Below are 18,071 nucleotides of genomic sequence, written 5' to 3'. Positions count from 1 at the left end.
AATTGCACTGTAATTTTCCGTGGGAAATATGCCATCCTTGTCAGCACTTATCAACATCGAAACAGCGCCACCTTCTACAATAATTAAGTCTCAAAGAGCTGAATACTTCAAGAATAATGATTTTTTATGAACAACGTCGGTTACGATATCAAGAACTTTTCATATGCCATTAATACTAATACCCAAGGGTTGCTGTTATTTATTCCAATGTCAGCATCATTTTACAATGTTCCCAATAAGCATTATATTTACCTCATTTTTTTACACCTTGGCAAGGGGACGAGTTGAGAATATATAACAGTGTTCGAAATACCTGTCTGCAGTCTGCAATCTGCAGATAGATTTTCAAGATTGCAGAAGAAAAATCTATACAATCTGCAATTTTGCAGCAGGAAAAATTGGCACTTGGGATTTGACGCTTTTGGCGCTAAGGACAGACAACACTCAAGCTCCTGTTCTGAAACAACAGGAGCTTCTTCACTAATTTGCATCAACCTTGTCTTGACTTGTTATGGGTTCACCACACCACAAAGTGGTGTGGTGAAACCATATTGCTTTTTCTGATGTTTCTTCTCCTCCTCCTTCTCCTCCTCCTCCTGCCATATCTTTAAATGGATTCAGCTTCTTCATTTTAGGGCCTAAGGTCCTGAAATTTGGTATGGAGGTACAGTGGGCAAATACCCCTAGGCGTTTTTTAAATTTTTGTGATACAGGCTTTTAGAATGGTTTTATTTGAGTTTTTTGGCTGTATTATAGCTAATGTATTACTGTGTTAGTGTGCCATGTTTACCACGTCTGGGCATGAGTCATCACAATGGAATGCAGGGCATCAACCAATAGGCATGCAGCTTTCCTCTATACTTCTTGCTGATTGGCTGTTGGAATTTAACTTGATTAACACCTGCACACTGAGCATTTCCACCTGCACAGAGCATTTCTTGCTGATTGGCTGTTGGGATTTAACTTGATTAACACCTGCACAGGAGTATTTCCATTACTGACAGTATGTCTTTATTCAAGTGTTTTGGTAGGTATTTCAAGCTTTTCTGCTCCAGCATTGGAATGCGGGGCATGAACGTTTTTTTTTTATTTTGAAAATCAACAGTTTGCATTATGCAATTAAAAATCCTAACCAATAAAGTAGGGAATAGCTATCCAACTGTTGTTTTAGTTGTATGTTACTTCATATTATAGTTATATCAATGTAAATCATTGTTTTCCCTTGTGTTTCTCATTCTTTCCCTGCCATGTGGTAAAATGTGGTGAACCCATCGCTGTATTTGCTCCAAAGCAAATATTGGCCTTTCTAGTTTATCTTTTGTTTCTTTTTGGACTTCCAAAAATTTGTCTTCACTAATTTGCATATGAATCAATAGTTCATGCTTATAAACCTGCAAGATTGTAGTATGGAGGCTTGTGTATTTGCAGAAAGTATTTCCAAATTGCAGAACAAAATTTTTACTCTTCTGCAATATTGCAGAGCGCTGAAAAAAAGTATTTCAACCACTGTATAACATACATGTAGATTGTCAGTTACTTTATATAGTATTACCCTTTCATTTTAACATGGGCCTCACCAACAGGTTGTAGCAATATCATTCCAAGGTGGTTTGTTAATAAGTACAGACTATGAAATATTAGCCTTTCCACAAATGAGGTTTCTACCTACCTATTGGTTCATCCTTTAGCACTTTTATCTTCCGTGGTTTCTGTAACAAAATTAAGACAAAGTTTCTTCGTTATTTCAACAGTTATTTTTTGTATAATTGACTAAATATGGATAACCAAAAGAAAGGGCACAACAATAACAAAGATTTACAATAGATGATTTCTAAATTTTTTATATCTATAAACATGACTGCTATGAATATTCCTTTCCTGCCTACAATTAGTATATGATATCATACAAAAACAGTACTCCTTGGACCTAAATGTCAATAAATGTACCATCCCCAAGTAAATACAATCAATTCATGTACATTATCAAGAAAATTTTAAGCTAATTATGGTTCTTGTCAACACTTAACTCTTCTCAATTGAGCCATAAAGAAATACTTTTATGTTAACTGTTATGCTAAATAACAAGGTAAAAATACAAACGTTACACAAACTATTAAAAGGCAAGAATTCATTCACACAAAACACAATATTACAAGTCAATCTTTGAAAGCATTACTTACCCTAAAGCAGCTGAAACAGCTACTCATGTACATGTACATGTAAAGGAATTAAGATGCTGAAGTGCCCAGTGGCATATGGCTAACAACGCACCTTGTCACTTCTCTTCTTAAGCACGTCTTGAGCATGGGTGGTCAGAGATCCTTTCTTCCCAGACTGCCAGATAGTGCCTCCCTGACGCCTACACAACCAAGGCAAGATGATAAGGCTTTCACCACAGGCACATTATCATTTCTGGAATTACACCAGCCTGCTTCTTTGCAAATGGAGTTGATGCTCCTTGAGATGGACACAAAGAGTGACTCTTTTGGGGAGAATAGACTAAACGTGAGCCATGATTTTTCATAAATAATGTGTAATTCTAACACTCTAGCAATTTGACACTTGCTGACGTAATTATCCACGGACAGATCAAGAATTGGGGATCAGATTTCAATAGGTAAAGGATGAAAGGCTGGCGGCATATGGTGCTGTGGAAAACCCCATTCAGTGCACGAGAGACGAGCGGGGAATCACAATGTGGCTTTTAGCAATGTGGGCAACGTGCGGGGCTCTGCGTAATCCTGGGCTTAAGTGCCCCTCATCTTAACGGAGATGAGGCCCCCTCACCACCTACACAGCCCGGGGCTTTACCGTGTGGGGTCAGCCTCAACACCAGATTGTGCACAGCCGTCACAAATAACATGCCTGTCAGTCCCGTATCATGGCCCCACAGTATAGGCATTTTACAGCTTCCTCCTCTTAGAAAACATAAGATTACTAGCCACGGGTAAACGACTTCACATGGCGATGGAAAATCCTACCAGACCGTTTGTCATCACACGGTTACGCTGGGAGAGTGACGTTTACGGTCCCATGATAACGGTCTTTACACTTTCCCCAATCCTTAGTGTGTGCATACGGCTATACTACAAGCCTACGTATAGGTATTTACGGTACATGCTGTAGAATAATGACTAAGAGAGGTGCCCACATATGGACAGTGACTTGAATATGCAGTGACTGCCTCTTCCCCATTAACTTTATAGTACGGTGGTTAGTGAGGCAAGTAGTCTAAATGACTAGCTATTATCTCAGCTTTATGAAAGGTTTATAATAGGTCTCATTCAAACATTTCATGATTATGACAAGTCTGGAATACAGATGAGCCAGTATCTTGGCATGATGGGGCCACTATGTCAAGGTTTGACTCATGCATACGTGAAATACTGACATGAATGTTAAAACGACATCTGTATCTGTATCGGTATAGCCGGTATAACCGCCCTTCGGTGTAACACACCAGCTTCACAGGTAGGCGGCACAGTAGCAGCTGGCTACATTACACCGAACGACTTGTTACACTCAATCTTTGCACATTTAATTGCAGGAGTTGTTTAAAGCTTTCTATTGATAATGCCCCAACTGTGCTTGGTGGCAATGAGTTCCACTCTACGATAGTTCTATATATATGTATGTAGAATGTTAACAATCAGTACCATGTACATGTAGCATTCATACAAAATATGCAATAATGTTTAAACCTCAAAAGAAACTAGTTGTATAATGTACATTTTACATTTACTGTGTATATATTTCATTTTATTTTGGACAGCATTAAAAATGGGGTAGCATTTTCCTATTTTGTACTGGGCCAAACCCCAGAAGTCAAATTTTCCTCCCAACCCCGTTTTTAATTTTTTATCTTGTTCTTAAGGTGAAATTTTGCTTTAAACTGTCTGCGTACCATTGGCAAAGAACTGGGTGTGGCCAAAAGAAATCTGGCATGATGACAAATCTCAAATCCTACAACCACCTGTTAGATTGGCTGTCATTGGTCCAGCTGACTACAGCATACTTAAAGTTGGTAGCTGCTTTGTTATTGGTCCTTCAGAACCTGACTAAATATATTAGCAACTGTAATGTTAACTTTTTAATATTGAACTGTTAAAAAAAATGATCTAACGTTATATGGATTTATCACAAACCTAAATTCCAACACTCATAACCCTTTTAATCTGATTCAATTAGAGACATGTGTAACACTGTAAGTTGTATGTAAATCAGCCCATGGCTACAAGGTGCCAACTGAAAACCAATCATTCATTCAATCATGTTGACTTACTCTCTCTCCTCTTTCTCCATGCGCATGGCTGCCTTCAGCTGGTGTAGTCTTGCCTCCATCTGTTGGTTATCTACCTCCAACTGAAGGTTCTGAGCTCGAACCTCCTTCACATCCCTGTAGACGCACAGAAAACAGCAAGTTTTTTTTTTCAATGCCCACGATCATGATAATGATCATATGCTCATTAATACCTGAGCGAAGTGAGGAAAGTCGTGTAAAGTGCGTTTCCCAAGGGCAAAAGGTTGGTGACATGGCTGGAATCGAACCTGGGACCTCTTGGTTCTGAGCCGAATGCTCTGCCGTTACGCCACACAACCCCACAAAGTCAGTGCACGTGGTTGATTGTCATTTCGGCTTCAATGATACATTGTAATTAATGATGCTGCTTGTTTATAGAGAAACTATTCACAGGCAATCAGGGTCTGAGCAATGGCAAGTGCCCCCTGGTGGAACATATCAGAACTGCAATGTCAAAACACACACACAGAATACTAGTACAGTACTAGTAATAGCCAAAGACAAGTTTCAACTCACATTAAAACTAAATACATACATAACCTTTCCTTCATTTGTTCGAATCTATAATCATACCATGCCATGCAACATTTCCACCTCACTTTCTGATACTCTACTGGATTCAAATAACTATGGAGCAATTTACAGACACACTGAAAACATAATAACTTCCCTATATACACACAAACACACACACATTGTCATTACATATTACTTTGTTATGACATATCAGTATACACTAGTAGTAGTAAATTAGCTCCATATGATGTGCAGGGCAAAGTTTGTACATAGAAGCACTTCAAGAAAATACATTTTGAACATTGAAACATCATGAGTACTAGTAGTTAATCCTTACTTGCGATGTAATCTCATCGACGCTGGTTCTTTACTGGAAGGGGTAAAACTAAAGCCCGGCGCTCCACTGTACATGGTTGATGTGTCAACTGTCAACACACCTGTAAATTCAAACGACAAAAAAAAATTGGTCCATTTTATTACAGCTGCATTATAGATCATAAAACCTTTTCAAATGTTCATACTACATCATCTAAAATCAAACATAAGTTACATTTATGCAAATCAGTACTGTTCTCATCTCGTGACCAATATTGTGATGTACGTAACCACTACACGTATAACGTTATATATTATGATGAATGGTAACCAAGCAAATATTTCAGAGTAAAAACGTGTTAACATCTGTCAGCTCTTTACTATTGTAACTCATAACGTTTCGTACATCAAGAAAATTCATTTTACAGTTAGACAATTGTATCATCTTACATACAAGTGCATACATATTGATTAATTGATTGTTGTTTTGTAACTATGTGAATCACGATCTATTTTAGAAATGGCACAAGCATACATATTTCCTGTTGTAACTTATATCATTTCGTACATCGAAAAAAATTCATTTTACAGTTAGATAATAGTATCATCTTATATTTTACAAGTGCATGCAATGATTGATTATTGTTTTGTAACTACGGTATGTAAATCACTGTTGTAGAAACGGCACACAAGCATGTGGGCATTAAATAGTTAACCAGTCGAATACTGAAAAATTTATGCTGACTAAGGAACTCTCAAATTAAAATGCTGAATCCTTAAACTGTAAACAGATAAATATAACAGTTCATAAATATGAAAGGAACAGGTGGGCTTGTCCCGTATCCTGGTTACCCATTGATAATATCGCCACTTGTACGCATACAGTCCATCCTACGCTACCTAGATTATCACTTACCTTATTCAAGAACGTTTTACACGAGTTCAGCCTGCTATGAACGGGGAAAGAAGTTCAAATTCCCTCCAAGGACGTTGACGCCGTGACCATAGCAAACAAGCCGCAAAAATGGAAACTGAAAAAATGGCGGAAACCCACGTGGGTTCTCGCGAGATTAGGCGAGATCTCCAATTACAGGTGGTATCCAAGCAGATGTGGGGTGGAGTATTGTAACATTATCTATCTACCGGGTAGCACCTATACCAAGCGCTCTGCGTGTAAATGCTGTAGGAAAATCGTAGTTTTCAGGCAAGCTAGACAGTCATATAAAGTGCAATGACTTTTTTGATGGCACTGGTTAAATTATCCTACGTGACGTCACGTAATCGCTGCCACGCCTCCTGATAGTGTGCCACTTGCGTAAAATGACCTGATAATAAAAACCACCCTCCCGAGCAGGGTGAGTGACGCCGCCCAAAAGGGCTCCCGTTTTGGGCGGCGTCACTGACCCTGCTCAGGAGGGTGATAAAAACACAAGCAGCGGCTCATAAAACAAACGTTTCTAGCTCTCAGGTCAAACAGTTTTAAGCTGTAAAGTTTACGGGGACGCCTCTCCGTGGATAAATATGCCTCTGTTATATTACGTCAAATTACATGTAGGGTGTAGACCCTTAATTGTACTAAAATAACTAAGTAAGCTTTGATTGTAATAATTTTACATAGGCTGAGTGATACTACATTTGCTGTTTGATATTGCATATGGTGCATTACTTATCTTTATAACTTGTAAGAGAGAGAAAGATTCAATTTGGAAATGGATTCTTGTAAGATGATTACCTTTCAACTCACACAATCTATATCTTTATGAATTTAGCATGAATTATGAATTATTTCTTTATGAATTATTCAACTACATTCTATGATGTGATTTTATGTAGATCTTAACTCTAATGGATATTTTGTAGAGTCCTATAAATACATTCTAGCGCGTATTTCCCTTTAGCTGCACCGAGACCGTTCATTTCGAAATTGTGCGTTTCAAATTATTGGTTTCATTACCAACCAAAAATGACACCTCGTACATGAATAGCTTTAAGCATTTTATTTCGAGACGTGTTTGTAATCACCTTGCATTTACCATGCCGATGTCAGGCAAATTCATTCAATACTTTGGCACATATACTTTACACTGCATGTGTGGTATTGCTAAACCACGTATGTATTTTCATATTTGAAGCCTTAAGGTGTTTGGAACTTATCATATCTTTGTTGAAAACTATCCTATGACTTAACAATGATTGCATGTATCTTTTTTAACGAATTTTGGCGTCCTTTCATTTTGCCTTACATGTATGTGGGGATTCATATGCTCGTACGCAGTATGGACATTTGAGTTAAAATTGATAAGAAATGTATTAGATATCGACACATGTTTAAACTCTTTTACAAAATCATTACAATTGACTGCCCACGTAAGATTATTCTCTCATTAGCCTTCGATGTGCAAACGTATGGGAAAACACGTGTTGTATGCCTAGGCTTGGTACCTTGTTCCCTTGGGTTTCGGCACTGAAATGATAATGACAGGCATTTATTCTTATTTGAAAAAAATCAAGTAAAAAATTAACATTACTAGTCTGTACCTCTTTCTCCAGAAATTTCTTTCGTGGTTGTGGGGCTTTAGAGAGTAGCTATCCGCTGCAAGTCTAATGTAGGCATTTTCAACATCCTGAGGCTGCACGTTTTCAAAATAATAAACATGACTATTTCAGACAAGGTATGTCCATGCCTGTGATTTTCTTTAAGGTCACTAACTTTAAATCTAAACTCACTGCAAGCAAGGCAACAAATCTTAAGAGCAGGATACGAGAAACACCTTATGACAAATGTCAATTCTAGTGAGATGCTACTTTAGCAGGATCTAATGCTCTCGAATAGAAGGACCACAGCGCTAAACACTGGTCAAAAACTCAACATTAGACATGTATCTATCCTCCACAACGTCGTCTGTGCCGTGCTTCTCCATGTAACACTGCCTGGCTGCTTCTCTCAGCTCTGCTGCTAACATCTTCCCGGACTGGTCCACCATAGCTGTGAAAACACCATCTCTGTCCTGCAGCAGGGCATGAGCCTCTCCCATCTCCTGTACCCGGCCCTCCTGTAGTACCTGGTACAGTAAAAAACGGATCACATGTGAGCCGGCGAAACCTCAGCCTTTACCACCTCTGACAATGCATTGTGTTTTGCAATATTATACACACATCTCCTCAAAAAGAAGTACTACTCACCATGATCCTATCAGAGTCGATGACAGAATTGAGTCTGTGGGCTATTGTTAACACTGTGCAGTTCTTGAACTTCTCTCGAATGGTCTCCTGAATAAGCTGGTCCGTTCTGTGTAGGTAAGAAAGAGGTCAATGAGTGTACCTGTACATTCCTTCCAATTACATGACAATATATAAAATCGAAACCTAGCAAACAATCAAAGAAGTGTCGACAGGCATGTTGTCATACCTCGGGTCTACATTTGCTGTTGCTTCATCGATGATGAGAATCCTGTTTTTCCTGAGCAGGGCCCTGGCTAGACAGACCAGCTGCCTTTGGCCCACACTGAAGTTGGTCCCAGATTCAGCCATCTCAGATTCAAGCTTTCCTTGCAAATCGTTCACTGCCTGTTTGAGCTGGACCTACATATATATATATATAAAATGACGCATACATAATTGAATGACTAAAGTACAAGAAGGGCAAACGTAAACAATTCACCTTGTAATAATGTATCTTTTAAATGCGTCAGAACAGAGGAGAAACATGTTATATTTTTATACTGTAAAATTCACCGTGTAAAATTAGTATTCTTTCTCACCTCCTCTAAGGCACTCCAAAGTTGCTGGTCTGTAAAGTCGTTGAAGGGATCCAAGTTCCTCCTGAGGGAACCAGAAAACAGGACAGGGTCCTGGGGAATGACGGAGATTTTCTTCCTCAAGTCGTGGAGTCCGATCTTGGTGACATCCACCCCGTCAATCCTGACTGTTCCTTGTGGCTCCGCCATCCTGAACAACATCTGCATCAGGGAGCTCTTCCCCGCACCCGTCCGACCTACTATGCCAATCTGAAAGTCATTAAAAATTAGACCAAAGGTCCTTTGCATTGTGTATACTTGCATCATTATATATACAAGGATAAATGTATTCTTTTAAAAGATCAAGCCTAGAATTGTATATTGTTCATACGTTTGCTACATTGTAAGTACATTATGATTGATTGCAATATTTTAGAACATTTGAGCTTTCTTGCTCGTTACCTTTTCCTGTCTCCGAGTCCTGAAACACAGGTTCTTGAGAATGTCAGGTCCATCTTCAGAATATGAGAAGGACGCAGCCTCTAACTCGATCCTCCCGTGCTGAGGCCAGTCTCTGGGAGGTTTTGTACTGGTCTCCAGTGGAGCTTCAGGCCCCAGTTTGGTGTACGTGACCACTCTTTCTGCTGATGTCATCTGGTAAATATGATCCAGAAAAAGAAGATTGTGTCAGGTTTCGTCGTATTGACATTTGCCCAGGTCTCTTTGATCAGCCAAAAAACTTAACTGATTAATTGCATTGGTACCATATACTCCTTTTAAACTAGCTTTCACGTGCACATTGCAGTTGCATCACAATGAGCACCCACGTATAGATCAGACGGCAGACAATCTTTTCCTACCAAATTCTCCACCACTGCACTCTGACGAACAGCCCACTGAAACCGGCCTGTCAGGATGATGGCATACGTCACCGATAGGCCTACCAGACCGCCAGCTAGACCTAAGAAGAAATCATGATATATTTTACTTCTGTTAGACTGATGCCCGTATGTTATTCAATGGATCATTGATGCTCTAGAAATTGTCACACGTCTTTTATCAATAAAGCTGCATAATATCACCTCTTGCAATAACATCCTAAACACTAGCGCGGTAGGACCTACGTTTTTATGTGTAGGCTTAGTCTTGGGGACCAATAAGAATCACTCTCTTTTCCTTATGGCCCTACTAAACGCCTGTAAATGGCGTTTAAGAGCATTTACAACATTATATAAGTATCTAACCCCTGGTGTATGCTATATGGTATATCATATATGACTAAAACAAAATACGAACAAACCTTCAGACGCAAGGACACTGCAGAAGGCCACAGCAGTGACAAACAACGCTGCCAAAAAGTCTAGTCTGACAGATACCCATCGGGCACAGGCAAGATACAGGAACCAGGCTTCGGAGTGCAGGTCCTGGTGAGCATCAAACTCCTGCTTGAAACTCTCTTGAGCACCGAAGGCTCGGATGGTCCACAGGCCTTGCAGGGTGGCGGACAGGTGTGAGAACACTGGGCTACGGGCTAGAGGAAGAGGAAGAGTGAAGCATTTCCGTACATATCTACATATGTTTCTGTCATCTGCCTGTGCAAATTTCTAATTGTCCAAATTGTCTTTCATTCGGCCATCGCTTTCACTTCACTGCACAAAACCTAAAAGACATTGAGCCCAGCACCATGGGAAATGCTATTCACGAGGAAATACGATGAGAGACTTTGGGGATGGATCTAACAACTAAACAAATCAAAGTGTTAACACTTCAACACAAATCAAGTTTTCTGCATGAATATTAGTGGGAAAACCTACTGGTTCCCTCCAGCCGTTTGATGTCCCTGGATGTGCTCAGGTAATACTTCCGGATGTAGAGGAAAAAGAGCAATAGAGGTAGGGTCGGGATGAACACCCAGGGGTTGATGATACCAACCAGAATTATGGTTCCGACTATCGATAGACCACTCTGGAAGAAAAAAAAAAAGAAATTTTGCAAAACCATTCCTACTCTTGCTTTAATACTGAGAGGTATGAAACTACATATGGCACATGTCAATGGTAACTGTTATATCAAACAAAACAAAATGAAAAATTGTAACCTTTGTAAAATCAGTGAAAGTCCATGGAAACATTTCATCCAGCATCCCAACGTCCTTGGTGAACCGATTCAGGACTCGTCCTGGTAGAGCAAAAATATTTGTAATGTGTAGAAAACTAATTGTGTCTTTGACACAGAATACACTTGTATCATTGATGAAATATGCAGGTATTTTCTATAAACTCACCGACAGGGTTTGTGTCAAAGAACCGGATTGGAGCCCTGATGATTGCGTTGAACATGTCGTTATGGAGGTTTTTGGAAGACTGTATTGTGAGGAAGAAAAGTTGCCAAGTGACGACCAAGCCCAACACCAGGGTTCCTGCAGTGAAGGCGGTTAAAATGTAGACGTAGAAGAGTGTGTCGGGAGGGGCCACTGGGAAGACTGTGCTGCTGTTTGTTACAAGCATGTTTCCAAGAGCTGATAGACTAGAACCATTCGAGAATGTTGTATTGTCGCCATCGGTAGTGTTGATCCAGTTGTGCTTTGCAACAATATGTTGCTCTTCTTTCCGTGCCCTGTGGTATCAACAAAAAGAAATATCTATCACGATATTTTCCATCCTTTTCTTTTAATGTTCAAGTTGCATATGTAGTATATTGTGATTGTATGGTGTCCGTATTTCTTTTCCTGTATGTCCGAAATCTGATAGACAAAAGACCTCCAATAGTTGCAGTGAGATCAAAGATACCGAAGGGGGTATGGAACACATATGTCAAAGCTCATGAGTTAAGAATACAACCGGATTTCAGGGGAAATCGGCCTTTGTATTAGTACCTGGGTATTTTTACAGCATACTTACCAATATGCTAGCCACCAGTCGGCCATGATGTAGACCACACGGTAGCCAACGTTCATAACGACGGCGAACAGACATCCCAGGACACCCACACCGGCCTTGAAGTAGTCTCTGTACACATTCCACCCTACAGTTCCAGTCATCCGATCCTCTTCCACTAACAACGGGACAGTCACATCCTGGGCGAAGAGAAGTCTTGTCATTCTCATCGAAATAGATGTCTAGGTATCTTCATGGCTAAAATGGGTCGGTAACAGTAGATGTTTGGTTCTTATTGCTCACTTAACACACCTGAAGACCTCCGCTGTTCATCGGAAGTTCATCACTAACCACTACTTTAAAGCCGAGCTATAGGTTAATGGAAGGTAGAATATAGTAGAGGGGATTCATTCCTCAAGCTACCGACATCTTGCACACGCAGTCGTCCCTCAGTAAGACATCTGGAGCCGCATAGTTCCCGTTTAGAACTTTTATTTTATTCCTGTTAATGGAAGGTAGAGTTTTGTTTAATAATGCTTCCACACATACCTCTTTGTCGTCTTCTACGTGTAAGGAATCGTCACTGTCTGATAAGGTCTGAGAAAGACGTTGTCCGGAGGATGAACCCCTGTCATTTGGAATGTCCATCTTTTCTCCGTCCTCTTCCTTGTCTTTCTCAGTTCCCAGCATCTTGGCAAAGTCAATACCAGATCGCAAAAGTTCACTGTACGTGCCAGTAGCTACCTGTTCTCCCTGAAATGGACAGTATGGTTTGGAGGTACTTCAGGATACATATATATTGAATTCGTGTCGCAAATAAAACTTCATTGGCTAAAGGGGATTCAACGAAGCATTGAGACAATGTACGATTCCTTCGGCTTAGCCGGTATTCTTTGTTAATTGTATTAAGTGTAATATGTTAGCACCTATGACTGTAACATCTACTAGTACTCTGTAACGCTATTTACCTCCAACAGCATCATTATTTGATCAGCCTCCTGTAGATATTGCAGCTGATGCGTCACCAGGATACGAGGCTTGTTCCTCAAAGCACCCTGGATGCACCTGTGTAAAAAATCATACCCTATTATGCTGTCCCATTAACCACAGTAAGATTGACTGTCCATGCCTGAAAATTTGCACTTCCACAAAGACTGTGGGTATGGTATGAGGCAAAACTTTATATATTTGACGTCATTGTGGATCACTTTTTTTTTATTTCAATCAAATGGGCTATTCAGGAACTATAAAGATGTCAGGAGCATAAACACGAACCTATCAAACAGGTGCCTCCCCACATGTGTGTCAACAGCACTCAGGGGGTCGTCCAGCAAGTATACATCAGCATCATGGTAAACAGCTCTGTGCAAAATGCAACAGACAGATGGTTTTATTCTTTCGTAATTATTTATTTTACAGTGAATTATATGCATTGATAGTAATGACATCGCAGGTTATCATCTGAATAATATTTGAATGCTCTTTTTTCATCAAGGTTTTAGGCATTACACGAAACGTGAGCTTATCTACCTGGCCAGGTTGATTCTTGCCTTCTGCCCACCACTCAATGTCACACCTTTGTCTCCAACCAGTGTCATGTCACCATGGGGCAGGAGTTTCAGGTCCTGATAGAACGACAGAGAGGATCCAACTGTACAGTCTATACCAATGACATTGGTAACAAGGTTTTCAAGATCTATTCCTTACAGTTCTTGTTGTTGCCGAGACTAGACCATTATACGTCTATATTTGCAGTACAATATCCTTTAAATTCGCTTAAATTCAATCATACTTGTTCTATACAAACGTAAATTCCTTTTGTGTTTTGTTATTGCGGCATATCACTCTCAATCCTTACAATATCAATCTCATAATCAAATCTAATAATCTGCATACCTTCACCAATGCACATATTTGGATAGTTTTCTCGTAGGCGTGTTCATCATAAGGGCGTCCAAAGAGGATATTCTGCCGTACAGTACCAGAGAACACCCAGGGCTGCTGAGACGCATAGCCGATTTTCCCTCGCACAGTGACTTGCCCCGACAACGCTGGCATCTCTTGAAGCATTGCACTCAATAATGAGGACTGGGGAAAGGATCATGGGAAATAACTTTACTCACACTGTTTAACATCAAGAAACAAAGTAGCCCCTTGGTTATTTTCTTTATTGGTGCAAGCAACATAAGCAAACAATTTGGGGCTATAATAGGTTTGATAACCTGATGAAAATATTCACGGACTTACGTAAAAAGTTCAGCACTGACCTTTCCTGACCCCACAGGCCCAATAACTGCCAAAAGTTGACCTGGTCCAAGCTTCAGGTTGATGTTCTTCAGTGTCAATTGGTCACTGTCCTGAAATAAGGAACAGTTCTTTTTGGATCTTCATACATAAAAAGCAATATCGGATCTTTTAACACCTGAACGATACTGATGATATACTTAGAGCCTTGTTTAGTGGTTATTTGGTTTTCTTACCCCTTCCCACTTAGCCGTGACCTTGTTCAACAGTATGCTACAGCCGGCATCCTGGGGACATGTGACCGAGATACTGCTCTTCCTATTAGTGGTCGTCTCTGGACAATCGACGTCCTCCAGTAACAGGAATTTCTGATGGAAATACATGGAAATATGAATCTACATACTGCACAATAAGTTCTCTTTCAATAGCACGGATCCTTTATCTACTGATGTATTGCAATGAATGTTTATTGAATTGTTGCCTTGACTCTATTGAAAATGCGTTAATGCTATGTATTATGATATAATGCAATGCACAATCATAAGATCATACACATTGAGAAAGACATACCTGTATTCTCTTCATGGAGACTAGAGACTCTGACACATTTGTGATAGCAAACGGGATGAACGTCATGACAGCCAGCTGCAGGATGTTGTACAGGCCGATAGACCTGAAGATGACTCCGGCGGTGAGTTGGTTTCCCGTCAAAGTAAACGTGACGAAAGTAAAGAAGACGATCATACGTATAGAGACGGACGAAAAGGTCATGTTCAATCCATTGCACATCGCTGCTTTGGTAATTACTCGGATCTCAAGCCTAAAGTTTGCATAAAAAATTAGTACAAATTTAGATCATGAGAGAACTCTGTTTTTTTTTCACAATATGAAGGTTCGAACAAAGGTTCTAGATGATGGACATGCCACAATGATGTGTGCACAGTCTCTAATTAGAACGTATACGTACTTTCTAAGGTTGGCCACTATTTCACTGAATGGTTTCTCCCAAGTGTACATCTTGATGACCCTCATGGCAGAGATGATCTCGCTCATGGTCCTGATGCGGTCGTCTGTTTTCTGTGCTATCTGGCTCCTAGAAATAAAAACAGTCTTTGTGGGGAAATGTGCTAATGCTTGTGTATGTATTACCCCAAATATTAATACAGATAAGCATTTACACTGATATTATATATTTCCATGTTTGCATTTAACTACTGAGAGTTTATAGAATTTAAAGAAACAATTACAAGACTGTTTACCTGTATTTAGCAATGACTTTTCCAACGACACTTGACAGAGCCAGGTGGACCAACAGATAGCCCAACCCGGCCAGACAAGAAGGCCCCAAGTCTCTCCACAGGAGGATGGTCACAATCAGGATCTCTAATGGCCCAATCCACAAGTAGTGAAAGAACAGGAAGCCCTAAGCAACGGAAAATCGTACCAGTACGTGTAAAATTTACCTTCAAATTTAACTTTTGAATATCTACTAGTACTCCATGTCCAGACGTAAAGATTCCAATGCCTTTTTTTTCACTTAGACCTCCCTAGGCCTTCTAACGAAACATGTAAAAATTGTCTGTTTTTATCCGTATATAGGCATATGTAAGGAAAAAAAAGCTAGCTTTACATGTACTTTGTACCTGATCAAACCTTTTAACATCATTAGACATGAGGTTGACAATCTGTCCCGTGTTGCTCTTCCCTAAGGCAGCCTGGTTCAGCTTCAAAGTCTGTGTAGGGTACACATGGGGACCACAGATATTAATATTGATATTCAGACAAGTAACGTTGATAAAAAGTAGAATGTTTTCAGATATTACGCTCTAAGACATGCATTCACCTTTCTATAGATGAGCCCGCAACAGGCTACCCTCATCTTCCATCCAAGTGCCATCAGGGCAAACATATAAGGATGCTTGATCAAAGGAACGGCCAGCGCACAGACACTGATGACCAAGGCGTACAGGTAGGCTTGTGTTGTGGTCACGGTACTCTCGGGGGAGAAGTAGTCTATCAGCCAGCCGAGCACGATGGGCTGAGTTGCCGTTATTGCAACCTGGGGTAAAGTGGGAAGAAAACGATATCGATGTTTCAAAAGTCAAATGCATTACATGTATCTAGTATGGTGGGCACAAGGTAGGACCTTGAATCTAAAAGTCAGGGTTTGAATCATAACGGAGCCCAATGTTGTGCCATTGGAAAATGCACCTTATACGAATTATTCTACTTGACTGATGCGATAATTAGTACTACAATGGTTTGGGGATGTTAATGACAGAAAGAGAGGGATGGGCTCCGCTTTTCATTATTTCAGGCCCCATTCCACCGTAGGGGCCATGGAACCTTTTACGTCGGAATATATACGTTTTGGTTCACCCAATGCCAACCGAAATGCTGCAATAGATGGGTACCAAACATTGTTCTGTGGTGATCATATACTAGTATTAAAAGCGACTGAGTACCACTAGTATACTTACATCCAACAGGACACAAAGTCCAAATGTTAGATACTTGGCACCAAAGACCCTGAACAGGGCACGTCTCAGGCTGGGCGGCCGGTTGGGAGATTCTTTTTCCTTGTCCAGTTCCTTCTTCCATTCCCTGTGTTAAGTTTCGAACATAACGATAACGATAAACTGCATAACAAATTGATGAGGATGGGATAATTCTTTTATATCTAAAAGTGGATATTTCAATCTAAGAATTAAAGATGATTAACACGACATACCGTAGAACAACGAGATAATGTCATTGGGTTGGGTTAGACATATTTATTGTAATCATATTACAAAGTACCTTTGTAGGCATTCTGTTTGTATCTGTGAGCTGTCGTCATACAGGACATTGTACATGTCATCTTCCTGTAGTGTTCTCTTGTAGCCGGTCGTAAATAGAGGGTTCAGCCACCTGCATTGAGAAAGATACAAGGGCAAAAATATTGTCCCCCAAAGACTGACGTGGTTTAGGTGAAACAGTCGGTCGTCCCGCCAAATCAAGTTGGCAATACGTCAACATTAACGTCTGCACTGTACTGTTTATTTGAACTTTGCTTTACCTGCTGTTGTTACCCTTGGACCGGGGCTAGAGTTGGAGGTTAAAGTCCGATTGAGGCCAGACGGTACGCAAATACAATCATCGCTAAATAGAACGTCACGAATTCGGCTGAACAATAATGGTGTCAGGTCGATAAAGTCTTATTTCAGTGTGTTTTGATACGAACAAATGGACTCAACATTGTCCAAGTCTTTCCTCATAATAAATTTATGACAGTTATATAATTAAGAGTAATCAGTATATATCATGTTAACGACAAACAATACCCATTTTCAAATCTATAGACCGTCTTCCAAGACGATAAGAACTGGCCTAAAAATACTACATTGCACGCTCGATTTCTGTTTTTTAGTAAATGCTTACTCAATGCAGTGAGGATAACAACTATTACTGTAAATCAAAGATTAACAGAGATAATTTTGTGTATTTACTACGATTATGCACAGTGCTGAAAATTTGCTCACCAGAAGAAAATCTTGGAGACAAGACCAGCCGTTGCCAATGGGTTGGGTTTGGGCTTTCTGACCCTGTCGTCCATTCTTGATCGTTTAGAAGACACACTAAGGCAAAACTGTCATGCCACTATTTCAATTATGACAGTCATGACATAACCGTTTAGACTTGACTTAGGAAGTGTGTGTGGCACGTTGCTGCTAGGTTCTGGGAGCCCAAAGTCAACACTTCCGGAGTTGCGCTGTACCGAGTCACTGGCCGAAACCATTAGTAATATAGGAGCGTCAGGACGACTCTTGACGTATACGTCGCTCATTTTTTACCCTTTTTGCATCCTTGAATTTATCTTTTTAGTCAGGCGCATACCTCCTACCCTATGGTGACATGACACTGGTTGGAGACAGAGGTGAGTCACTAAGTGGTATAATGGCACGGTCCAAAAAGTGGTCGGTTATTCTAATACACCTCAATGACACCTCAACATGAATAGCTTTAAGCATTGTATTTCGAGACGTGTGTATTCACGTTGTATATCCATGCCGGTATCATTCAATACTTCGGCACATAAACGTT

General features: G+C 40.2%; 2 protein-coding genes across 5 annotated transcripts in view; both read right to left on the bottom strand.

Annotated features, from left to right (window-relative positions):
* The window catches only part of LOC109463965, a 28,632-nt gene extending 22,462 nt beyond the window's left edge, over positions 1–6,170 (bottom strand). For all 4 annotated transcript variants that reach the window (XM_019760882.1, XM_019760883.1, XM_019760884.1 and 1 more), the window contains exons 1-5: positions 6,048–6,170; positions 5,154–5,253; positions 4,283–4,396; positions 2,272–2,359; positions 1,670–1,709 (exon numbers count right to left, since the gene is read on the bottom strand). In XM_019760882.1, the coding sequence (XP_019616441.1) occupies positions 1,670–1,709; positions 2,272–2,359; positions 4,283–4,396; positions 5,154–5,227 (316 nt within the window). In that variant the 5' untranslated portion in view covers positions 5,228–5,253; positions 6,048–6,170. The remainder of the gene's footprint in view (positions 1–1,669; positions 1,710–2,271; positions 2,360–4,282; positions 4,397–5,153; positions 5,254–6,047) is intronic.
* A 1,684-nt stretch (positions 6,171–7,854) lies between these two features.
* LOC109463946 (multidrug resistance-associated protein 4-like) lies at positions 7,855–17,734 on the bottom strand. Its single transcript, XM_019760855.1, has 26 exons — positions 17,510–17,734; positions 16,788–16,898; positions 16,469–16,592; positions 15,832–16,047; positions 15,632–15,721; positions 15,248–15,411; positions 14,956–15,081; positions 14,559–14,808; positions 14,225–14,356; positions 14,012–14,101; positions 13,641–13,832; positions 13,275–13,369; positions 13,020–13,106; positions 12,713–12,809; positions 12,294–12,497; positions 11,769–11,944; positions 11,153–11,484; positions 10,967–11,046; positions 10,683–10,833; positions 10,169–10,399; positions 9,729–9,829; positions 9,331–9,522; positions 8,893–9,138; positions 8,541–8,713; positions 8,315–8,420; positions 7,855–8,193 (listed from the first exon to the last, which is right to left on the bottom strand). The coding sequence occupies exons 1-26, from the start codon at positions 17,581–17,583 to the stop codon at positions 7,978–7,980; spliced, it is 4,056 nt and encodes a 1,351-aa protein (XP_019616414.1). The 5' UTR covers positions 17,584–17,734; the 3' UTR covers positions 7,855–7,977.
* Positions 17,735–18,071: the final 337 nt, after the last annotated feature.

This window comes from Branchiostoma belcheri, unplaced genomic scaffold, assembly GCF_001625305.1.
Source record: "Branchiostoma belcheri isolate BF01 breed outbred unplaced genomic scaffold, Haploidv18h27 scaffold13, whole genome shotgun sequence".
Classification (NCBI taxonomy): domain Eukaryota; kingdom Metazoa; phylum Chordata; class Leptocardii; order Amphioxiformes; family Branchiostomatidae; genus Branchiostoma; species Branchiostoma belcheri.
This window is presented reverse-complemented; position numbering and strand designations above follow the sequence as displayed.